Raw genomic sequence first — 26,620 nt, forward strand, 5'->3', positions numbered from 1 at the left:
GTGCAAGTGCAGTTAAAATAAGCGATCTTGTGAATAGTATGAATGAAACGGACAATATTGACGATATTGTGGCTGAAACGAACGACATTTTTTTTTAAACATTACAGAAAAATATACAAAAAGAGAAGTGATAAAAACTGTTAAGTGTGACTATTGTAACGGCAAAAAACGAAATTTGGGAGTAAATGGTTTTAACCGTGATAAACCGTGGATAAATGACGAATGTAAAGAGTTATACCGGACTTACAAACGAGCATTATCACAGTTTAATTTATGTAGAAGTGAGGAAAATAGACTTTACTTAAACATTTCAAAACAAAGGTTTAAGCGTATGGAAAATACTTTAAAAAGACGTTACAAAACCCAGAGAGGAGATATGTTTAGTTTGATGAGAAGAACCAACCCAAAATACTTTTACAGAAAATTTAGAAGAAAAAGAAAAACACTTAATAGTAATTTAACATTAGATGACTTTGTCACACATTTCAAGACCTTAGTATCGAAAGACAATATTATAGATGGTCAAGTAAATGATGAAAACTATGATGTGGTTTATTCAGAATTAGATCGCCCCTTTACAGAACAAGAAATAGACTCAGTATGAAGAAACTAAAACGTGAAAAAGCACCAGGATATGACAATATTTTAAAAGAATTTATTAAAGAATGTAAAACTGTCCTTTTGTCGTTACTATGCAAGCTTTTTAATGTTATATTATGTACAGGATGGTTCCCAGAAGTATGGGTTACTAGCGTATTAGTACCACTATTCAAAGAAGGCTCGATGAATGATACGGGTAACTATAGAGGAATATCACTGGTTTCTCACGTTGGAAAATTATTCACATCGGTGATACATACTAATTTGATGAAATGGTGTAAAGAAAACAGTATTTTGACAGATGCGCAATTCGGTTTCATTCCAGGATATCGTACAAGGGACGCAATCTTTGCTCTTCATTCTGTTATAGCAAAATCTTTACGTAAAGTAAAACGGTTATATTGTTGCTTTGTTGATTATGTTAAAGCTTTTGTTAGCGTTTCACATCTTATTTTATGGCAAAAAATGCTAAAGTGTGGAATAACTGGTAATCTATTGTGTTTAATTAAATCTATGTATTCTAAATTGAAAACATGTGTTAAGTTAGATGGTCAGTTTTCAGAATTTTTTAGTTGTAACGCAGGATTGATGCAAGGGGAGTCATTATCCCCTTTTTTATATTCGCTCTATGTAAATGATATAGAAATAGAATTAATCAAACAGCCATATGAAATCAGAATGTTAAATTTATATTTGTTTATGTACGCAGACGATACAGTTCTTTTTAGTGAAAGTGTTATTGAGTTACAAAAAATGATAGATACTGTGAATGAGTGTTCAACACAGTATGGGTTACATATAAATCTAAGTAAATTGTTATTTTTCGTAATAGAGGTAAAATAAAAGATAACGAAAAATGGTATTTAAATGGTAAAGTAGTAGAAGTATGTGATGAATTTGTTTACCTGGGTTTATTGTTTAATTATAACGGTATATTTTCTGTAACACAAAAGACATTAAATGAACAGGGTAGAAAATCTACTTTTAGCTTACTTAGCAAAACATATGATGATTTTTTTAATAGAAACTTTACTATCTTATTTTTGTGATACTTATGTCACAAGTATAATGAATTATGCCAGTGAAGTCTGGGGCTTTCATAAAGCCGAAGATATAGAAAAATTGCTTTTGTATTATATGAAAAGAATTTTAAAAGTTAGAAAAGGAACTGTTAATAACATGGTATATTTTGAGTTAGGCAGAGTGCCCTTGTATGTAAATAGAGATGTGAAAATGGTAACCCACTGGTTGAGATTGTTAGACACAGAGAACTGTATTTTAAAACATGTATATAATGATATGTACGAATCTAGTTGTGTGAAGCCAAATGACAAGCTAAATTGGTCTTGTAAAGTACGAGATATATAATGTAAATATGGTTTTAGTGATGTTTAATTTTCACAGAGAGTTAGAAACAGTCAATTATTTTTGAGTGAATTTAAACAAAGAGTAATAGATAATTATATATCTGAAGGTTTATCATATTTTGAAAATTCGCCGAAATGTACTTTGTATCAGTATTTACACGATGGTCACATTATGCAATTTTACCTTAGTCGTCCATTAAACAGTTTGTATAGATCTTATATTACTAGATATAGAATTAATGCTCATGCTCTATGTATAGAAACAGGTAGATACTATAGTATAGCCAGAAATGAACGTTTGTGTAGTATGTGTAATAAAAATGCTATTGAAGATGAATATCATTTTATTTTAGAATGTGATAAATATAACGACATCAGATGTAAATATATAAAGAGTAATTACTATGAGAGACCATCTACTTTTAAATTAGTACAACTGTTATCTGTAAGAAATGTCAAAGAGCTAAACAACCTTGGAAAATATTTATTTTCTGCAGAAAAAGCACGTAATGGTTAGTTATTCAAATGTTTATTTTTAATTTAATATGTCTATATGTCATACTCCGCTTAATTCTTTCATTTATTTGTATAATTTGTGTATAAATGTTATATTATGCTTTATTACATACTTAGTAGTAAATACAGATAAATTGTATGTGTAATACAGTCAATGGCAAGCGTGCTGTATCAGCCACCCGTGATGATATCGATATCAGCACGGTTGCAAAGGCTTTATCACACCTTTAATCTGTATGACGTCACGTCATCGATTGTAGTCACTGTTGTAAAGGCTTTATGAAAACCCTAATCTGTATGACGTCATGTCAAACCTATAATCTGTATGACGTCATTTCAAACCTTCTTATCTGTATGACGTCATGTTACATAAAAAAAACATCTACTTGAGGTATATGTATATAATAAAGTGTATATGATATGGCTTTTTCAATATCACACACCATATCAACCCTCAACCAATATAGCGTCAAATAAATAAAATAGGAAACAAAATAAGGAATAATCCAAATAATAATAGTTTAAAGCAAAAGAAAATGGTTAAACAGAAAAAGTATGAATATAAACAAAAACTTTATAATTGTTTAAGTGATTATATAAATCAAAATCCAAAGGAATATTGGGAAATTTTAAAATCTCTTAAGAATAAAACAGAAAAAGATGAAATACCAGAGGTATTAAAAGATGAAGAAGTTTTAATAAAGCATTTTCAAGATCAAGGTAAACCTTCATCTATAAATAATGCTTTTATGATAGACATTGAATCACAATTAAAGCTATTACAAAATAATATAGATTTCAAAGCTGAAACAGATGCTCCAATATCTTGTTCAGAAGTAAATAAGGTAATCAGAGGACTAAAACTTCAAGTCTGCTGGACCAGATAGAATTATAAATGAAATAATTAAAACCTCAGATCAAGTAATAATTAAGTCAATTGTTAAAATATTTAATTTAATTCTAAAAACGGGTATATACCCAAAATCATGGAAGGACTCATATATAATAGCACTTCATAAAAAGGGAGACAAATCTGATCCCAATAATTACAGAGGTATATCTTTAATCAGTAATCTTCCTAAAATATTCAACTTGATGCTGTACTCATTTATAGACTAATCACAGTTGTGGATAAACAGCTGAATAACTGTCAGTTTGGCTTCAGAGAAAACCACAGAACTGCTGACTGTGAGTATTTTCATATTAAAATCTTTAATTAATAAATATATACACAAAAATAACAAAAAAAATATATGCATGCTTCATTGACTTATAAGAAAGGCATTTGACTCTGTATGGAGGACAGCCCTTCTATATAAATTATGCAAAATGGGAGTAGGAAATTAAGTCTTTTTACAGGGTAATAAAACAACAATATTTAAATACAAAATCCTTTTTAAAATATAAAGATCACATTTCTGACTATTTTGACATTACTAGAGGTGTGAAACAAGGGGACTCATTAAGTCCTACTTTGTTCAATATTTTTATAAATGATATCACTAAAGGTTTGGAAGATGACAACTCAAGTCCATTGGAGCTTATAAATAGTAAACTAGGCTCCCTCCTGTTTGCTGATGATCTGCTTTTACTATCAGAATCTAAGGAGGGTCTCCAAAATAGTCTAAATAAAGTTTTCATATTTGTGAAAACTGGCAGCTTTCTCTAAACATAAATAAAACAAAAAGTATGGTCTTTTCAATAACAAAGCAAAAGCCTGAAACATCTATACTTGTATATAAAAACAAAAAAATAGAGAATGTTATGGAATATCCTTACTTGGGTCTGCTGATTAAATCAAATGGTAATCTCAGTCATAGTACAGCTGAATTTACAAAAAAGGCAAAAAAGGTTTTGTTTTCTATTAAAACATATACTAATTCTCTTGGCAGCCTTCCTATCAGAGTGTCAAGTAACTTATTTGACACCTTAGTGAGACCTATATTAACTTATAATTCTTAGATAACATATTTGGACTCATATATAACATATTTCAAAGCTAAAAAAAGAGCTTTGGTTTCTGGAAAAATTGTCGACCCATTTAATTTTATTGACAAGACTCCAATAGAAAAATTGCATCTTGGTTTTTGCAAGTTTACCCTTGGCACTAACAAGAGTGCCTCAAATTTTGGTACAAGGAACGAATTGGGAAGACTGCCTATTGAATGTCATATAAAAACCCAAACTATTATGTATTTAGCAAGGCTTTTCACCTCAAATTTGAATCCCTTATTACATGAATCTTTTCAATTAACTAAAACTTTGGATTCTAGTGGCTCCTATTCATGGTTCACTTTTGCAAAAGATATTCTTTCTGAATCTAACATTGATATAGATAGACTAAAAACCTGTAATAATTTAAAACAATTAAAAAATATTAAAAGCTATATTAAACCCCAAAAAAACTCATATTACAACAACCTGTTGATGGATAAGTTGAAATCTATTGACGATAAAAGTAAATTAATTTTTTATAAAGGACTTGAGCCAAATCTATTGATCAAACCTTACCTCTCTAACCCAAACTTTGAATTTAGAAAATTAATTACAAAACTTAGAATCAGTGACCATTCATTACTAATTGAAAAAGGAAGGCATTTTAAAATTCCTCGCGAAGAGAGACTTTGCAAAAAATGCAAAGTACTAGATGATGAGAAACATTTCTTAATAAATTGTTCTCATAATTCAAATATTAGACTAACATATTTTAATTGCATTAACAGAGAAAGTAATTCATTTGCTAATCTCACTGACAATGACAAAGTTATATATATACTTAACCCATCAACTCCAACACAAGTGAATAAACCAGGATCCTTTATAAAAAAGTCAATGGAACTGAGGACAGGGGACCCTTTAATATTTACCTGAATTTGTGTATATATATTGAGTTACTTAGTTATTGTCTTTATTTGTTTTTGTTGTTGTTATATGTCACAAACTGTATAGTTTATATGGCAATAAAACTTTGAATTGAAAAATTGAATTGAATATATTCCCTCGAGCAGAGCTCTTGGGATTATATTGGTATCTCGGGTTGATACGGATGCGATATTGAAAAAGCCATATGATATTCTCTATGTATATTATCTATTTATATTGTGTAAATCCAATAAGCTGTATTTGCTTACGGAAATAAAGTCTTATCATTAAACAACATAATAGGTTTTGTTAAATATAGATCTTTTTAATATCATATACAAAAGGAAATTTCAGATGACAAATTACTCTATTTAATCATAATTTTGTTTGAAGGAAATGAGATAGTTTGCAATTAAAGAACAAAAAAATAATAAATAAAAAGAAAAACCGGCTACAGGTTCAATCAAAGGACAACATAGTCATTCTGTGACTAGATTATTATAGAATTATTTGTTTACCTGTCAATTGAACTGAGTTATTTTACAATTACAAGCGAATACCTTTAATGTACAGAAACGGTTGATATATGTCTTTTTGGTTTCAAAAACGTATTTGCTATAAAGTATGTTGCAGAAAAGAAGAAAAAAAAACACAAAATTTTTACAATGTCTAATTTAGTCAAAGATTGAATGCAAAGGAGGAATATCTTTTCTGAAATCGTGTTTTTTTAATTAAAAAAAAACGCCTAAAAAATTTGAGTCATTGTTAAGATTTTTTTGCCAGATAACCCACGCCTACACTCGTTTTTTGAAATTGATAGTATTTTTTTCATTCTGATATTTATTAATGCTCTTACGTCAACCGTATTTCAAAATATAATTATATTAAAAAAATTGCAACCATGTACAGATACTAATAACAAATCCATACGAAATGGAAATAACTATTTGTGTAATGAATTTCTAAAACAATTAAAAAAACTAATGGTTCTGCACGGCTTCATGAATTATGTATACCATTACATCACCAGCCTAGCACTAGACTTATTATTGACATTGTCATAGTTTTATGTTAGCTGTTTACAAAACTTCGAATTTTTCAAACACTAAGGATTTTTACTTCGGAAAAGATATTTAAGCTGTATTTGGCAAAACGTTTTGGAACTTTGGATCATGGATACTCTGTACTTTCGAACTCTGGAGGCTCATAACTCAAAATTAATTTCCTTTCATTATATCACCAGCCCAGTATAGTCAGCACTTTTGTGTTGACTTGAATTATCATTGATATGTTCATAATTATAAATTAACTGTTATCAAAATTTTCAATTTTGTGATATACTAAGGCTTTTCTTCGTCAGGAATAGATTGCCTTAGCTGTTTTTGGCAAAACTTTTAGGAATTTTTGGTCCTCAATGCTCTTCAACTCCGTACTTAATTTGGCCTTTTTCAAGATTTGATTCAAGGTTCATTGAGGAGTCTTCTGTAGACAAAACGTGCATCTGACATACAAACAATGTTATCCTGGTATCTTTGATCGAATTTATTAATATTTAAAATATTTTCAATCGCCAGATATAGTTCAAAAGATGTTTCTAACATACTTTATTTTAAGGTATTTCTTTTGCAAAACTATTAGTAATTTAGGAAGTGACATTGTGTATTATATCTATGCATTTCAATGGTCTCTTATAATTAAGAGATAACTGTATTGTAGTTGAAGCTTTAAGGACGTCCATCGGTAGTTTTACTGTCGCAAATTTAGTTTACCTGGCGACGGGAGCGGAGACAGGTAAACGGGTATTTGCGACAGTAAAACTACCGATGGACGTCCGCAAAAGCTTCAAATACAATACAGTTATCTCTATTCTAATGAAATTATTTTGTATCAATGATTCTGATTGGATGACAGCGTAAAATTCTCTATCTCTTTGTCTGTAACTAATGAGCCGACATTTTGAATTGCTGAATGTATTGACATGTAATTTCTACAATAATAAGCAAAAAAACTCACATGTTTCACCTAAAAATTTTCTTTTTATCAAACGTTATTACATTCTGAAGCGACACAGAAGCCAGAAAACGCCCGGTGTTTATGTTTGATGCCGGACGCATACCTATGACGTCACCTAGTGTAAGGACCTACTTGTTGAGAGATGAGACTTTAATAAAACATTGAATTGAATTGAATTGTGTTTAGGTTAATCAGGGTTACCAGAGCCGTGCAGATTAAATCTCATATACCGACTTGCTTGGTCAATAACTATAACATAAAAGAATAATATTTATAAGACTTCAAAATATAGGTATTGGTAGTTTGTAAAACCGTGGATACGCATACGTGTAGAACAATAATATTAGTTTGGTTTTTGTTTACTGATATCTAAATATATTGATACAAATAAAAACAATATTTAAAGAACTAAATACATTGCTGAATTTGTAACCTTTTTTACGTTTCAAATCTTTTGATTAACCATACAATACAACGAACAGAATTTAGTAGTATTTTTTTAGTGCAATAAAATTGAGAATGGAAATGGGGAATGTGCCAAAGAGACAACAACCCGACCATGGAAAAAAACAACAGCAGAAGGTCACCAACAGGTCTTCAATGTAGCGAGAAATTCCCGCACCCGGAGGCGTCCTTCAGCTGGCCCCTAAACAAATATATACTAGTTCAGTGATAATGAACGCCATACTAATTTCCAAATTGTACACAAGAAACTAAAACTAAAATAATACAAGACTAACAAAGGCCAGAGGCTCCTGACTTGGGACAGGCGCAAAAATGCGGCGGGGTTAAACATGTTTGTGAGATCTCAACCATCCCCCTATACCTCTAGCCAATGTAGAAAAGTAAACGCATAACAATACGTACATTAAAATACAGTCCAAGAGATGTCCGAGTCTGATGTCAGAAGATGTAACCAAAGAAAATAAACCAAATGACAATGTCCGTATTTTTTGGTATAGCGAAAAAGAAATTGACTAACCGTGACTGATTTAAGGGGTAACACCAAAACATGGTGCCATGGAATATCATCTAATAAATGTAGTCTTAAGTTATTTATTAAATTCCTGGAAACCTTGCCGAAATTGTTTTTTTGATGAAATTATTGTAGCAACGTTATCGTCGAAGTAAACGACTGCGCAGAGAAATACTATTGTCAACAACGTCATAACCATTACCGCTGACAACGTCGAAGTTTCGCTGATGTCGACAGGACTAATTCTTAGACTTCTAATAAGGTAAGTTATTTTAATTGTTTAAATAAAAAAAGTCGTGGTGGTTTTTTTTTTTAATTCTTTATAGAAAAATCGCTGGACCGAATATGTGTACTGCGTGAAAAAAAAAATGAGCTCGAAGATGAAAGACATTTTCTGTTAAACTGTCCATGCTGAAATAAACTCAATCAAACATTTCTACCTACGGTCGCATTAGACTATTTTAGTGAAGATAGCGAAAGACTTATTCATTTACTGAAACACTATCAAATTCCAACTGCAAAATGTGTAAATTCAGCCTTCTTTCATAGATTTTTTTTTTAAATTACGCCTAATTCTTTTTGAATTTTCATTTTGTAAACTTTTACGTTTTTCGAATATGACATCATTTTGCTTATTTACTTAGTAATACTTACTTACTTAATTCCTATAAGTTTATCTTTTTATATACAATTCAATAGTTTTATATTTTTCTTGTCGGGAACTTTATATCTTGCTATCAGGATGGGTTTTGCTCATTGATGAAGACTTAAACGGTGACATTTTCGTCATTTAGATAAATGTCTTATTACTATTAGCAATCATACCACATTTCCTTATTGGTACTGTATATGTATATGTAATTGTGACATTTAAAAGCAACAGCCGCTTCTACAATTGTGTGTATATGAAATTTATTTTTTTATATAGACAAAATATCAAAATGACAGAACAAAACAAAAGAGAAGAACATGCTTTGTATTTTTACGAGGCGATTCTTAGCGAAGCTGTTTTTGAGTGTATACTTGAGGAATGGGAAAACATAGAGACTGACAAAAGGACATCTTTAAAGAAGGAAATGGGTATGTATAAAAGCAAGAGGGCGAGAGAGAGAAGAGAACCAAAAAAAAGAGAGAACCAGATAGAGAGGGAGAGAGCGAGAGAACCAGAGGGTGAGGGAGAAAGAAAAAGAGCGACACTATTTTTGGTATAAAAAGGAAAACAATACTGACAAAAAAGGAAAGCAAAACTTAAATACAAATCAAAAGTAACAACCCCCCCCCCAAAAAAAAACCAAAAAAAAACCAAAAACAAGCAACCACTTAAAAAAATCACCGGATTGAAATATTCTCAAAAATAACAACCCATGATTGATTCCTTAACTCAACCTTGATCCACTTAAAATAAAGACAAACACAGACCTTCTTTAATGTTAGATATCCCCTATTTCTTCTCTTGTGCGTGCATTATTATTATCTAGCATTTGACCTTTAATTCATAAATATTTTTAACATAGTAACATTTGGTAAAAAGTGAACACGAATTTCCATTGTTTGTGTTGTCCTCATATCAAACAGGAACCGCAAGATGGCGCATATCGCGATTAATAATTTTTTAATCACGAAAATTCTTCTCTTTTTAAAATATATTACAGTCATCTTTGTTCTTTAAATCCGGTCTTGAGGTTAAGTTCTTCGTGTTGATTTTTACATTTCTTTCTTTTTCAATTAGAAGACACTGATAATCTGCATAGCGAAAATGAAGAGAACAAAATGATGATCTTACAAAAATGGAAAAATAGAGAGAATGATATGATAGCAGAAGAACAGCAGACAACAACAGGTAACGGAACACAAATATCCCAAATTGATCGTTTGTCCTGAATATGCATGATATATTTCTCACTGACCGTTAAGCAAATAAAAACCAATAATTCAATTATTCAAATTAACGTTTTAAGATTTCACTGATGATGCCAGTTTGTTTAAATCGCATTTAAAACTATTCATTTCATGACGCCGTTTTACGGATTTTGTTTTTGGAGAAATAACCCGTACACAGAAGCTCCAAGTGCAGCTTGGAAATTCCAAATGTAATATTCAGAAATTTATATATGGAAGTTTGAATTGAAACTTGGAGTATTGGAACTATTTTCCGAATCAATATTCGTAAAATTACACAATGACTTCCAAGTTTTCCAGTAAACTTCCGAATGGTTTCCAAGCTAACTTCCAAGTTGTTTCCGAGTCAAATTCCAAGTTGTTTCCAAGTGGTTTCCAATTGAATCTGGACAGATTCCAAATCACTTCCGACTGATTCAAAAATTAAGATTTAAACATCCGAATCATTTCCAAGTTGGTTCCAAGTGGTTATAATAATAATTTTGATTGTGCGCTAAAGTTTCATTTCTTCGTTTTTTTACCCACAAACACATTTAGCTGTTTGATAATTCATTGAACTTACATTTTTGTAACTTGATTTTAGGACTTGTGATTACAAAGATTTACCAGCAGAAGATCGCAGAAAACCCATTTAAGCATGCGGAAGGATATGTTTATCAGGTAAGACCTACTTACATGCAAAATATGCGAACTTTGTAAGGTTGTTAAAATCTTCCGCGATCAAAGAGAGTACAAAGTATTCCCGGAAACATGAGAACACAAGAGATCTGTTTTTTGTTGTTGTTTATTATACTATGTACTTATATTCTTTATATCTTAGCACATGATTATTCTCTACTGGAGCTACCATTTGATTTTTATGGGGGGGGGCTAGGATGAAATTTGAAAAAAATAGGCAGGACAGGAGTTTTGAGTAAAAAAAAAGGCAGGATGAGACACTTAAAAAAAAAGAAAGTCAGGACGACAATTTGGGTAAAAAAAAGTCAGGATAAACTAAAAAAAAAAAGGCAGGACCGAACAAAGTGAAAAATAAAAAGGCAGGACTGAGATTACAGCTAAAAAAAATGCAGGACAAAATTTTTCATCCTAGCCCCCCCCATAAAAATCAAATGGTAGCTCCCTAATCTTTTTTAACCCTATAATTCTCTATTCTATAATCCCAACTCATATTGAAGGCCATAAGTCCCTTTTTGATAAAATTATATTGACCTGTTTTACTGGTGCTTATTTCACATCAAAATCATATTTTGATCCGAGATTTCAAGAAATATTTAAATGGCGTTCAACTTTTAAATCGTAGAATCTGGAAGAGAAGAACGCTAAAGACAAACCCAAGAAGAAAAGAGAAATAAGGAGGGAAGAAAAAAGAAGGCTGAAGAGAGCCAGAGAGGAAGAAAAGATGATAAAGAAACAATTCGAAATAATAGACACAAAAATGGAAAACTATTCAAGGGAGGTCAAAGTTCAGTGGAAAAAAGAACTGAAGAGAGAACAAATGACCAAGATGGATTGGAGAGAGAGAAGAAAATTAGAGAAAGGTATTTACTTGGGTCAAATTGTATTTTTTCTTCTCTACATTCGATTCAGTTTTCAGTGTAGGGAACAGTTGACATTACAATATTCTCTGATTTAAAATCTTTGAAAACGTTAATACTTAGGTAACCGGTAGGTGCTTATAAATATCTTTGTCTCTTTTGGTACATTTTTTCACTTTATTTTTCTCCTTAACTTCGTATATAATTTATCCTTCCTACTACTTAGATTCGAATGTTACTTATGAGTCTTCGAGTCTTATGTAGACGAATCGCGCGTCTCGTGTCATTGGCGGATCCAGGGGGGTCAGGTGTTGGACCCCCCTTTTTTTGACGATCAATGCATTTGAATGGGGACATGTAGTTGGAACCCCCCTTTTATCCTAGGTTGGGAATCCCCCCTTTTTAAAATGTCTGGATCCGCCCCTGGGTGTACTAAATCAAAAGCCTTGAAAATCTTATAAGATTTTTTAACACAATTCGTAGTGTGTCTCTGCATTTGTCAAACAATAATACAATTCAATACAATACAATACAATACAATACAATACAATACAATATGCTTTTATTTCAAAAACACTCCGTCACATTGACATGTGAAACAAGTAAATAAATTTCTGATAATTAACCAAATGCTATACTGATAATTTATCAAATGCTATATATACACGTACACGTGACTTCACTGTAGTTTAAAAAGGTCCCGTATGTTAAAATATCATATAAATGGCATTATATCTTACAGGAGTGAAAACGAAAGAAAATGAAAAAGTCGAAACAAAGAAAAAACACAAAAACACAAACAATTTCAAGGGAAGACCAAATGCTGTATTAAGGAAAAGTTTCATAGATAAAAAGACAGAGAAGGAAGAAGAAATAAAGACAGACTTTTATAAAGAGGACGAAGAGCAGCAAAATGGAGAAATCGAAATATTGATAAATAATATCGATATTGAAAAGGAAGCAGAAAAGGAAGAAATACAAATCAAAATATTGATAAATGATATTGATATTGAAAAGAAAAAAGAAAAGACAACAGAAAGTAAAGAAACACAAACAGATATCAATGTTAAAGTCGATGATCAAAGAGAAGAAAAGAAGAAAAATGTTAAAGCAAGAATTCGTTCATTTTTCATGTCATTGTGTTGTATTAAAGGACAGTAAAAAGATGTGTTATTTATGATAAACTACCTCTCTAAGTTATTAAATGTTTGTTTTATTAACACCTGCAGTTGTTTTTTTTTCTCCCTCACTGGAATACTCAATTGGAATTGAGTGTGAAGATAATACTACAACAGGCACAATGAACAGAAAATTCTAGAGATAACTCATGCTTTTATTAAGTTGTCTTGAATTAACGTTAGTTTAAAAATATGATTTAAGTGGAGAGAGAGAGAAATATGAATATGTATTAAAAAATGCAAAACAAAAATTGATACAAAACAGCATAAAAAAGATAATACCTTAAAATCTAAGATGGTGCAGAATGGGAAACAAATTATGCAACCACGTGTATATGTAGCTCATGCATGACATGTAATTAAAGCATGTAATTAAGGATGTTTGCTGCTCCGTTTCAAAATAAATAACTTTCCATAAAACTAGTATATATTGATAGGGGATTAATTGAGGAATAAAAAAAGCAACAAAAAAATAGGGGGTCAATGTGCTTGCATGTTGTTTCCGAGATATTAGCAATTGGAATTTGACGGGAAAATGTTCTCTCTTGATTTTTCATAGCTTTATCATTGACCAGTTAAAAGTTCTCAAAAACTATTAAAAAATAAATAAGATTTTATAAGACTTTTACAAATGGCTTATAATTATACATGTAAAAGATTTATAAAAAGAAAATGGGGGTCCATGGGCAAAATTCTTTAAGACATTCAAATGGATAAAACCAGAGAATTTCGAAAATCTAACAAAAAATTCAAAACATGACAAGCAAACATCCTTAAGAGGTATTTGTTGGTTGTTGTCTATCGTTTCGTGTGTGAGTTTTTACTTTTTATCTAGTAATCAGAACTCTCGTTTTCATGTTAGATTTGTGTAGCATTTTGTCATTTCGAACCTTTTGTTATAGCTGTGACTAAATGATAAAGGTTTTGCACATTGTTGGAGGCCTATGGGGATCTATAGTTGTTTATGTGAACATGTGAACCCCCCCCCCCCCCCCCCCACCCTGTTTTTTTTTTACAAATAATACTAAAATAAAATTTTGAATCAAACCAAAAAGTATACAGATCTTTAGATTAATATAACAAAGAAGTGTGTATAGTTTCAAGCAATAATCATAAATTGTTTTTGAGATACGGTGCGACATGTAAAAAAAAACCCTCCCCTTTTTTACAAAATACTCAATAACTCAAAAATAAAATTTTGAGTCATCACCAAAAAGTATACAGATCTTTAGATTAATATAAAAAAGAAGTGTGTAAAGTTTTAAGCACTAATCATAAATCGTTTTTGAGATACGGCCCGACATGTAAAAAAACCTCCCCCTCTTTTACAAAATACTCAATAACTCAAAAATGAAATTTTGAATCATCACCAAAAAGTATACAGATATTAAGATTAATATAAACAAGAAGTGTGTAAAGTTTTAAGCAATAATCATGAATCGTTTTTGAGATACGGTGCGACATGTGAAAAAAAAACACACCCCTGTTTTAGTTACAAAGTGCCGTAACTCAAAAAGTTTAAATCTTATTTTCACCAAAAAGTATACAGATCATTTGACCATCATAAAAAACAACTATATTAAGTTTCATGAAATTTAGATAAGTCGTTCTCAAGTTACGTTGCGACATGTTTACGCCGGACAGACAGACGGACGGACACCGGACATTCGTATACCATAATACGTCCCGTCAAAATTTTGACGGGCGTATAAAAACTATAATGGTTCTGCACGGCCTCATGAATTATGTATACCATTATATCACCAGCCTAGCACTAGACTTATTACTGATATTGTCATAGTTTTATGTTAGCTGTTTACAAAACTTCGAATTTTTCAAACACTAAGGATTTTTACTTCGGAAAAGATATTTAAGCTGTATTTGGCAAAACGTTTTGGAACTTTAGATCATGGATACTCTGTAATTTCGAACTCTGGAGGCTCATACCTCAAAATTAATTTCCTTTCATTATACATCACTGCTCTTCAACTCCGTACTTAATTTGGCCTTTTTCAAGATTTGATTTGAGGTTCATTGAGGAGTCTTCTGTAGACGAAACGTGCATCTGACATACAAACAATGTTGTCCTGGTATTTTTGATCGAATTTATTAATATTTAAAATATTTTCAATCGCCAGATATAGTTCAAAAGATGTTTCTAACATACTTTATTTTAAGGTATTTCTTTTGCAAAACTATTAGTAATTTAGGAAGTGACATTGTGTATTATATCTATGCATTTCAATGGTCTCTTATAATTAAGAGATAACTGTATTGTAGTTGAAGCTTTAAGGACGTCCATCGGTAGTTTTACTGTCGCAAATTTAGTTTACCTGGCGACGTGGAGCGGAGACAGGTAAACGGGTATTTGCGACAGTAAAACTACCGATGGACGTCCGCAAAAGCTTCAAATACAATACAGTTATCTCTATTCTAATGCAATTATTTTGTATCATTGATTCTGATTGGATGACAGTTAGCGTAAAATTCTCTATCTCTTTGTCTGTAACTAATGAGCCGACATTTTGAATTGCTGAATGTATTGACATGTAATTTCTACAATAATAAGCAAAAAAACTCATATGTTTCACCTAAAAATTTTCTTTTTATCAAACGTTATTACATTCTGAAGCGACACAGAAGCCAGAAAACGCCCGGTGTTTATGTTTGATGCCGGAAGCATACCTATGACGTCACCTAGTGTAAGGACCTACTTGTTGAGAGATGAGACTTTAATAAAACATTGAATTGAATTGAATTGTGTTTAGGTTAATCAGGGTTACCAGAGCCGTGTAGATTAAATCTCATATACCGACTTGCTTGGTCAATAACTATAACATAAAAGAATAATATTTATAAGACTTCAAAATATAGGTATTGGTAGTTTGTAGAATCGTGGATACGCATACGTGTAGAACAATAATATTAGTTTGGTTTTTATTTACTGATATCTAAATATATTGATACAAATAAAAACAATATTTAAAGAACTAAATACATTGCTGAATTTGTAACCTTTTTTACGTTTCAAATCTTTTGTTTAACGATACAATACAACGAACAGAACTTACTAGTATTTTTTTAGTGCAATAAAATTGAGAATGGAAATGGGGAATGTGCCAAAGAGACAACAACCCGACCATGGAAAAAAACAACAGCAGAAGGTCACCAACAGGTCTTCAATGTAGCGAGAAATTCCCGCACCCGGAGGCGTCCTTCAGCTGGCCCCTAAACAAATATATACTAGTTCAGTGATAATGAACGCCATACTAATTTCCAAATTGTACACAAGAAACTAAAATAATACAAGACTAACAAAGGCCAGAGGCTCCTGACTTGGGACAGGCGCAAAAATGCGGCGGGGTTAAACATGTTTGTGAGATCTCAACCCTCCCCTATACCTCTAGCCAATGTAGAAAAGTAAACGCATAACAATACGTACATCAAAATACAGTCCAAGAGATGTCCGAGTCTGATGTCAGAAGATGTAACCAAAGAAAATAAACAAAATGACAATGTCCGTATTTTTTTAGTATAGCGAAAAAGAAATTGACTAACCGTGACTGATTTAAGGGGTCACACCAAAACATGGTGCCATAGAATATCATCTAATAAATACAGTCTCAAGTTATTTATTAAATGTCGTGGAAACCTTGCCGAAATTGTTTATTTGATGAAATTATTGTAGCAAAGTTATCGTCGAAATAACGACTGCGCAGAGAAATACTATTGTCAACAACGTCATAACCATTACCGCTGACAACGTCGAAGTTTCGCTGATGTCGACAGGACTAATTCTTAGACTTCTAATAAGGTAAGTTATTTTAATTGTTTAAGTAAAAAAAGTCGTTGTGGTTTTTTTTAATTCTTTACAGAAAAGTCGCTGGACCGAATATGTGTACTGCGTGAAAAAAAAATGAGCTCGAAGATGAAAGACATTTTCTGTTAAACTGTCCATGCTGAAATAAACTCAATCAAACATTTCTACCAACGGTCGCATTAGACTATTTTAGTGAAGATAGCGAAAGACTTATTCATTTACTGAAACACTATCAAATTCCAACTGCAAAATGTGTAAATTCAGCCTTCTTTCATAATTTTTTTTTAAATTACGCCTAATTCTTTTTGAATTTTCATTTTGTAAACTTTTCCGTTTTTCGAATATGACATCATTTTGCTTATTAATTTAGTAAACTTACTTACTTAATTCCTATAAGTTTATCTTTTTATATACAATTCAATAGTTTTATATTTTTCTTGTCGGGAACTTTATATCTGGCTATCAGGATGGGTTTTGCTTATTGATGAAGACTTAAACGGTGACATTTTCGTCATTTAGATAAATTTCTTATTACTATTAGCAATCATACCACATTTTCTTATTGGTACTGTATATGTATATGTAATTGTGTCTTTAAAAGCAACAGCCGCTTCTACAATTGTGTGTATATGAAATTTATTTTTTTATAGACAAAATATCAAAATGACAGAACAAGACAAACGAGAACAACATGCTTTGTATTTTTACGAGGCGATTCTTAGCGAAGCTGTTTTTGAGTGTATACTTGAGGAATGGGAAAACCTAGAGACTGACAAAAGGACATCTTTAAAGAAGGAAATGGGTATGTAAAAGCAAGAGAGCGAGAGAGAGAAGATAACCAGACAGAGAGGGAGAGAGAGAGAGAGAACCAGAGGGTGAGGGAGAAAGAAAAAGAGCGACACTATTTTTGGTATAAAAAGGAAAACAATACTGACAAAAAAGGAAAGCAAAACTAAAATACAAATCAAAAGTAACAACCCCCCCCCAAAAAAAAAACAACAAAAAAAAACCAAAAAACAAGCACCCACTTAAAAAAAATCACCGGATTGAAATATTCTCAAAAATAACAACCCATGATGGATTCCTTAACTCAACCTTGATCCACTTAAAATAAAGACAAACACAGACCTTCTTTAATGTTAGATATCCCCTATTTCTTCTCTTGTGCTGCATTATTATTATCTAGCATTTGTCCTTTAATTCATATATATTATTAACATAGTAACATTTGGTAAAAAGTGAACATGAATTTCCATTGTTTGTGTTGTCCTCATATCAAACAGGAACCAAGATGGCGCATGTCGCGATTAATAATTTTTTAATCACGAAAATTCTTCTCTTTTTAAAAAATATTACAGTCATCTTTGTTCTTTAAATCCGGTCTTGATGTTAAGTTCTTCGTGTTGATTTTTACATTTTTTTTCTTTTTCCATTAGAAGACACTGATAATCTGCATAGCGAAAATGAAGAGAACAAAATGATGATCTTACAAAAATGGAAAAATAGAGAGAATGATATGATAGCAGAAGAACAGCAGACAACAACAGGTAACGGAACACAAATATCCCAAATTGATCGTTTGTCCTAAATATGCATGATATATTTCTCACTGACCGTTAAGCAAATAAAAACCAATAATTCAATTATTCAAATTAACGTTTTAAGATTTCACTGATGATGCCAGTTTGTTTAAATCGCATTTAAAACTATTCATTTCATGACGCCGTTTTACGGATTTTGTTTTTGGAGAAATAACCCGTACACAGAAGCTCCAAGTGCAGCTTGGAAATTCCAAATGTAATATTCAGAAATTTATATATGGAAGTTTGAATTGAAACTTGGAGTATTGGAACTATTTTCCGAATCAATATTCGTAAAATTACACAATGACTTCCAAGTTTTCCAGTAAACTTCCGAATGGTTTCCAAGCTAACTTCCAAGTTGTTTCCGAGTCAAATTCCAAGTTGTTTACAAGTGGTTTCCAATTGAATCTGGACAGATTCCAAATCACTTCCGACCGATTCAAAAATTAAGATTTAAACATTCGAATCATTTCCAAGTTGGTTCCAAGTGGTTATAATAATAATTTTGATTGTGCGCTAAAGTTTCATTTCTTCGTTTTTTTACCCACAAACACATTTAGCTGTTTGATAATTCATTGAACTTACATTTTTGTAACTTGATTTTAAGGACTTGTGATTACAAAGATTTACCAGCAGAAGATCGCAGAAAACCCATTTAAGCATGCGGAAGGATATGTTTATCAGGTAAGACCTACTTACATGCAAAATATGCGAACTTTGTAAGGTTGTTAAAATCTTCCGCGATCAAAGAGAGTACAAAGTATTCCCGGAAACATGAGAACACAAGAGATCTGTTTTTTGTTGTTGTTAATTATACTATGTACTTCTATTCTTTATATCTTAGCACATGATTATTCTCTACGGGAGCTACCATTTGATTTTTATGGGGGGGGGGCTAGGATGAAATTTGAAAAAAATAGGCAGGACAGGAGTTTTGAGTAAAAAAAAAAAGGCAGGATGAGACACTTAAAAAAAAAGTCAGGACGACAATTTGGGTAAAAAAAAGTCAGGATAAACTAAAAAAAAAAAGGCAGGACCGAACAAAGTGAAAAATAAAAAGGCAGGACTGAGATTACAGCTAAAAAAAAATGCAGGACAAAATTTTTCATCCTAGCCCCCCCCCCCCCCCCATAAAAATCAAATGGTAGCTCCCTAATCTTTTTTAATCCTATAATTCTCTATTCTATAATCCCAACTCATATTGAAGGCCATAAGTCCCTTTTTGGTAAAATTATATTGACCTGTTTTACTGGTGCTTATTTCACATCAAAATCATATTTTGATCCGAGATTTCAAGAAATATTTAAATGGCGTTCAACTTTTAAATCGTAGAATCTGGAAGAGAAGAACGCTAAAGACAAACCCAAGAAGAAAAGAGAAATAAGGAGGGAAGAAAAAAGAAGGCTGAAGAGAGCCAGAGAGGAAGAAAAGATGATAAAGAAACAATTCGAAATAATAGACACAAAAATGGAAAACTATTCAAGGGAGGTCAAAGTTCAGTGGAAAAAAGAACTGAAGAGAGAACAAATGACAAAGATGGATTGGAGAGAGAGACGAAAATTAGAGAAAGGTATTTACTTGGGTCAAATTGTATTTTTTCTTCTCTACATTCGATTCAGTTTTCAGTGTAGGGAACAGTTGACATTACAATATTCTCTGATTTAAAATCTTTGAAAACGTAAAATACTTAGGTTACCGGTACCGGTAGGTGCTTGATAAATATCTTTGTTTCTTTTGGTACATCTTTTCACTTTATTTTTCTTAACTTCGTATATAATTTATCCTTCCTACTACTTAGATTCGCGTGTTACTTATGAGTCTTCGAGTCTTATGTAGACGAATCGCGCGTCTGGTGTACTAAATCAAAAGCCTTGAAAATCTTATAAGATTTTTTAACACAATTCGTAGTGTGTCTCTGCATTTGTCAAACAAGTAACATTTTTGCTGATAATTAACCAAATGCTATACTGATAATTAATCAAATGCTATATACACGTACACGTGACTTCACTGCAGTATGAAAAGGTCCCGTATGTTAAAATATCATATAAATAAATAAATAATAAATAAGCTTTATTTAGAGTCGGCATGGTATATAAAACATAGACAAACATAAGCTCTAATGAGCTTTTAACCGACATAAACCGATATAAATGGCATATATCATATCTTACAGGAGTGAAAACAAAAGAAATGAAAAAGTTAAAGTCGGAACGAAGAAAACCCCCAAAAACACAAACAATTCCAAGGAAAGACCAAATGCTGTATTAAGGAAAAGTTCCATAGATATAAAGTCAAAGAAGGAAGAAGGAAAAAAGCCAGATTTTTATACAGAGGACGAAGAGCAGCAAAATGGAGAAATCGAAATATTTATAAATAATATCGATATTGAAAAGGAAGCAGAAAAGGAAGAAATGCAAATCAAAATATTGAAAAATGATATCGATATTGAAAAGAAAGAAGAAAAGACAAAAGAAAGTAAAGAAACACAAACAGATATCAATGTTAAAGTCGATGATCAAAGAGAAGAAAAGAAGAAAAATGTTAAAGCAAGAATTCGTTCATTTTTCATGTCATTGTGTTGTATTAAAGGACAGTAAAAAGATGTGTTATTTATGATAAACTACCTCTCTAACTTATTAAATGTTTTTTTTTATTAACACCTGCTTTTTGTTGTTTTTTCTCTCTCACTGGAATTCTCAATTGGAATTAAATGTGAAGATCATACTACAACAGGCCTTATGTGGCACAATGAACAGAAAATTCTAGAGTTAACTCGAGTGTTAAAATCACGCTTGAACTCACACCTGCGGCTAAATAGCTACAAGGTAAACGAATTGACCTCAAGCCGAGAAATATACAGTGACCTTTACAAAATAATATACACACTCTGCTCACACATTAGTTGCATTGAAATGATTATCAAAACAATAACGGTAAATAGAACTGAAATATTTTCAGTTCAATATCAGTAAAAATGTTCAATAAATATTTTATGAAAAAAATCTCAACAATAATTAATGAAATTTATTCGAAAACATTTACTAGAGATAATTTTATAGGAGTTAAATTCAATCAATACAAAACGGTATATGCATATTCATTTTCGTTCATTCTTATATTGTGGTTAATAACATCGACCATTCGTCAGCTGTGCGCTTTTAATTACGTATATTGTCGATAAGCTATAAGAGTTGAACAGATTTTATCTTTTCCCAGAATTCAACACATCGGGCTAAAACGTCACGACCCACTCGAGAATTCAACCAAAAAAGTTACAAATACTCGATTTTCTCCGTTATTAGAAGGAATATAAATTTAAAACTTTGCAAATGTGTTTTTTATGTTAAGATGAACATAATTAGATGATAAGTAAAAAATCGCGGAATTTCCCTTTAAGTTGTTTTGAATTAACGTTAGCATGGTTAGTTTAAAAATATGGTTTAAGTGGAGAGAGAGAAATATGAATATGTATTAAAAAATGCAAAAAAAAATTGATACAAAACAGCATAAAAAAGACAATACCTTAAACAAAACCACCGGAGAGAGAATTACAAAAAACTGAGGTGATCTAAGATGGTGCAGAATGGGAAACAAATTATGCAACCACGTGTATATGTAGCTCATGCATGACATGTAATTAAAGCATGTAATTAAGGATGTTTGCTGCTCCGTTTCAAAATAAATAACTTTCCATAAAACTAGTATATATTGATAGGGGATTAATTGAGGAATAAAAAAAGCAACAAAAAAATAGGGGGTCAATGTGCTTGTTTCCGAGATATTAGCAATTGGAATTTGACGGGAAAATGTTCTCTCTTGATTTTTCAAAGCTTTATCATTGACCAGTTAAGGTTTTTAAAAAACTATTAAAAAATAAATAAGATTTTATAAGACTTTTACAAATGGCTTATAATTATACATGTAAAAGATTTATAAAAAGAAAATGGGGGTCCATGGGCAAAATTCTGTAAGGCATTCAAATGGATAAAACTAGAGAATTTCGAAAATCTAACAAAAAATTCAAAACATGACAAGCAAACATCCTTAAGAGGTATTTGTTGGTTGTTGTCTATCGTTTTGTGTGTGAGTTTTTGCTTTTTATCTAGTAATCATGCAGAACTCTCGTTTTCATGTTAGATTTGTGTAGCATTTTGTCATTTCGAACCTTTTGTTATATAGCTGTGACTAAATGATAAAGGTTTTGCACATTGTTGAAGGCCTATGGGGATCTATAGTTGTTTACGTTCACTTCATTTGGTTTCTTGAGTATCACATTGTGAATTTCGTCGACAATCATACCATATCTCCTTATTTTATAATGTTAGTGGATTTTTATAAAGCAAATTATTTCCCCTATCCAAATCAAATATATGAAATTTTGAGATATTACCATTAAAAATAAAAGAAATTATTCAAATAATAATATAGTTGTCAAAGTAGAACGACATATATTTTTTTCTTTAATAACTGTAACTAAAAATAATGTTACGATTTATTCACAACAAATGCTATGCATATCGGTCAACTTTGAAGCAATTTATCTAGAAAAAAGCAAGCATGGTAACATATGTCTCTATGACGGCGTGCACAGAGCTGAGTCCACAAACGTAACGTCTTCAAATTACTAAAACCATTTACGACGTCGGCATTTCCCCCCAGAAAACAAGCGCGTAACAAAAACACTGGACACTTAGTTTATCACATAACTTTAAATATTTACGTTCAACATATTTCATTTTTCTTTCGAACAAAAAAGTGCAGCAAATGCACATTCTGGAAATATAAATAAATATATGCTAAGAGCAGTGCAATGGAAATGATTAGCGACTATGTCGGAAACCCTTTTCAGAAAATAACGTTAAAACGTCATTTCTTTAGATTGTAACATAATAGCTGGACATTAAAAAAATTCAGGTGTTCAGTCGAGACTATCGAATCATTCATATTTTGCAGATTATCTTAAACCTCTGGTTATGCACATTTTGAATACCAAGTCATTTTGAAATAAAAAGATTGCAATTACATGTTTTTTCTTGCCGATTCTTCCATTTCGATTATTAGTCCTTCCAAATTACTACTTCTTACACATAACGAAGATAATTCCAAACTTATCTACCATGATCGCTTTTGATTTTTTTTGCGATGAATTTCGTGTGATGTCCGAGTCCGAATCCCAACAATTCTGTAATACGAAAATGCAGGAAAATATGTTGAATTTGTATAAGTTTTAGGTCAAAAACTCTAATTTATGCTTATTTAATGTTACAAGTTACACCGTATTTTTGCCGTTTTCTGTATGTCTGTTTCATGCTTTATAGATTAAATTTTAATTTACTTTACTATTAATGTGGATTTTAATGGCATGCATTTATTATTTTATCATAAAAAATTTCTAATTCTTATTTTTATGATAAAATATTTTAAAGACGGTTGTATAGAACTATTTAAAAAGCGCATTTTACAGTTGCCGTCAACTTTGTGCACGCCGTCTATACATGCACTCACTACAAATTTCTGGAAATTGTTAGTTTTTAGTCTTTCTCCGTATATGAGGGATCGTAATGAATTAAGTAATATATATAGTGACGTCGACGCTCGGGTATTTATGATATGGCTTTCGTTACTATGAAATTTTATGCGACTGTCATACAGGTGAGAGGTTTGGCTAGCTATAGAACCAGGTTAAATCTATCATGTATTACATAAAAATTGTCATGTCAGGAATATGACAGTTGTTATCCATTCGTTTGATCTTGTTTGAGCTTTTCAAGTGATTTTGCCATTTGATTTCTTTACGGTTTTAATTTTCCTCGAATTTCGGTATTTTTGTTATTTAACTTGGTTATTAGCACTTTCTTGAAGAGTTTTATTAACTTTGTTAATAAAATAATTGTTTTCCAGCTAAATTATAATAATTTCTTATACATTCATGCAGTTTGTCTTTCTCCCCTATCCCTCGTCTCCTCTTTCCCGTCCTTTCTCTCCTTTCTTCCGCCCCTAGCTTGAGCTTGCCCCTCTTTCCTTTCTCTCATCCCTTATCTCCATGTACCCTGTCCACCTCTCGGGGGTGGGGGGGGGGGGGGGGGGGGGGGGTGGGGGACTACTTCAAAACATAATTGATAGGGACTGCCGCTGGTGTTCTCGGCTTATCCCACCCTTTTCATATATTTTAGATATTGAAAATATATACCTTTTCCCCTATTGTTTGGGTTTCATGTGGTGTGTAATGGTCTGTAATGTAAGTGGAATACCAAAGAGACAAAAGAGAAAAAAAATGGCTTAGCAAAATAAATATGACGTCGGACAAGACTATTTTATTTTTTTCTGAGACGCCTAGGTTTGAAGGCGTCCCAGAAAAAAAAGTCTTTCCAGACTTCATAATAATGCGTTCTCAACTAAAATTTCAAATTCTCATGTACAGTTTTTTTCATACATTCCGTGAAATAACTAGGAAATAGCATATGTCAATGAAAAGATGCTAATTTTGAATAATTTGTCAAAGTATTTCTCAATTTTTTAATTGCTTTCATATTCTGTATAAGGTAGCATCTTTTTATAGTACATATGCTGTCTGTTTGATTTTATATGCTTCCAGCATTAAAATTTGATGTAGATGCTGTTGTTAAAATAATAATGTACTGGAGCATCTTACTTTTACTAGGATGCTAGTTTTGCATATATTTTTTTTTAAATATTTTTTTATTTTTTGGGGATGCTGGATTTCCAATATATTGAAATGCTGGCATCCGGTCATATTGGGATGCTGGCATCCCGTTTTACTGAGATGCTGGCATCCCGTTATTTGGGATGCTGGCATCCCGTTTTATTGGGATGCTGGCATCCAGTCATATTGGGATGCTGGCATCCCGTTTTATTGGGATGCTGGCATCCAATCATATTGGGATGCTGGCATCCCGTTTTATTGAGATGCTGGCATCCCGTTTTATTTGGATGCTGGCATCCCGTTATATTGAGATGCTGGCATCCCGTTATATTGGGATGCTGGCATCCCGTTTTATTGGGATGCTGGCATCCCGAAAAAGCTGGATGCTGGCATCCAAAACTGTAGGAGTGCAGACATCGCAAAATATCCGAATGCAGTAATCCTACAAGTTCTGTTTGATATACTGTTGGCCGAATTTCTATAGATGTTCTCCAATGCATAATTTTGTGTAATGCAAAAAATAAAACAACAACAAAAATCCGTTTGTTGTTTTCCTTCCAACACTTTAACTAATGACGTCAGGGATATTATGACGTAAGAGGTATTTTACCATCATGCGTAGAGATTCATGCAGAGACAGTTAACATGATAAGAAATCAAATCTCAAGAATCACTTATACCGATATAAATATTTTTTGAAAAGTAATTAAAACTGGTAACCCTTTTAATATTCTCTTATTTATTAGTTTTTCTTATGTTTAATACTGAAAGCGCTTGCACTATTTTTCTACGCTAATTGCGGCAAATCCCACCCGCATGACGTCATGTAAAAAGAATGTTTAAAATCGGCGAAGTGGACATTGTTGCAAGGGGAAGGACGAAAAACACTTCTTTGGCCAGTATGCCGCAATTTATTATCATTTTGATATAACAGAAACATATACGCAATAGAACGTTACTCATACAGGTAAGACAAAGTAGATTTGCTTATTATTTACATGCACTTCGTAGTCCGAGATTTCTCAGATTTAGCCATTCATGACATAACGTCATAAGGAATATTCTACTCAACTCGACAACTGTATGTCTGTAATGGTTTCATTTATATATTATCAGATGTCGAATTTTTCTATAGGAGACGATTTGACTTGTGCCCGTCCGAGATTACTCTAACGTCCTACGCTCATGGGCCTAGCTTGTCTTTGCAAAACAGCTGTTTGAAGTCCGAGCAATCTCGGACGCATTTCAGTGACTTGATACGCCAGCCGGATAATATAATTCTGATTACTTCCAGAGGGAAAATAACAGGCTTAAATGGTTAGGCAACAATGATTAATGTCAGTCGCCAGATTCTCCCATGTCGTCGGGGAGGGATGCACTTCGATCCGTTTGTGGTAGCCAATGGTGATTCCAGAACTTTCTATAAATGGGATTTGGGGGGAGGGGGCACTGACTGCCATAACAAAGGGACCCGCTAAAGTCATCTTTTAGTGTTTACCTGTATAATTAACCATTTTTTTTCACACGAAAAGGGAGGGGGGGGGCTGGATCATATACGCAATAGAACGCTACTCATACAGGTAAGACAAAGTAGATTTGCTTAT

At 31.9% G+C, this 26,620-nt stretch overlaps 2 protein-coding genes across 2 annotated transcripts; both read left to right on the top strand.

The window, feature by feature from the left end:
- Positions 1–8,521: 8,521 nt before the first annotated feature.
- On the top strand, positions 8,522–12,929 carry LOC139497814 (golgin subfamily A member 6-like protein 24). Its single transcript, XM_071286049.1, has 6 exons — positions 8,522–8,596; positions 9,263–9,414; positions 10,064–10,174; positions 10,817–10,893; positions 11,534–11,783; positions 12,511–12,929. Exons 1-6 carry the CDS (start codon positions 8,562–8,564, stop codon positions 12,927–12,929), a joined length of 1,044 nt encoding a protein of 347 aa, XP_071142150.1. The 5' UTR covers positions 8,522–8,561.
- A 3,725-nt stretch (positions 12,930–16,654) lies between these two features.
- Positions 16,655–21,009, top strand: LOC139499022 (DNA ligase 1-like). Its single transcript, XM_071287688.1, has 6 exons — positions 16,655–16,760; positions 17,417–17,568; positions 18,203–18,313; positions 18,957–19,033; positions 19,682–19,919; positions 20,526–21,009. The coding sequence occupies exons 1-6, from the start codon at positions 16,726–16,728 to the stop codon at positions 20,618–20,620; spliced, it is 708 nt and encodes a 235-aa protein (XP_071143789.1). The 5' UTR covers positions 16,655–16,725; the 3' UTR covers positions 20,621–21,009.
- The last annotated feature ends 5,611 nt before the right edge of the window (positions 21,010–26,620 follow it).

The sequence above is a fragment of the Mytilus edulis genome, chromosome 12 (genome assembly GCF_963676685.1).
Source record: "Mytilus edulis chromosome 12, xbMytEdul2.2, whole genome shotgun sequence".
In the NCBI taxonomy this organism is placed as follows: Eukaryota; Metazoa; Mollusca; class Bivalvia; order Mytilida; family Mytilidae; genus Mytilus; species Mytilus edulis.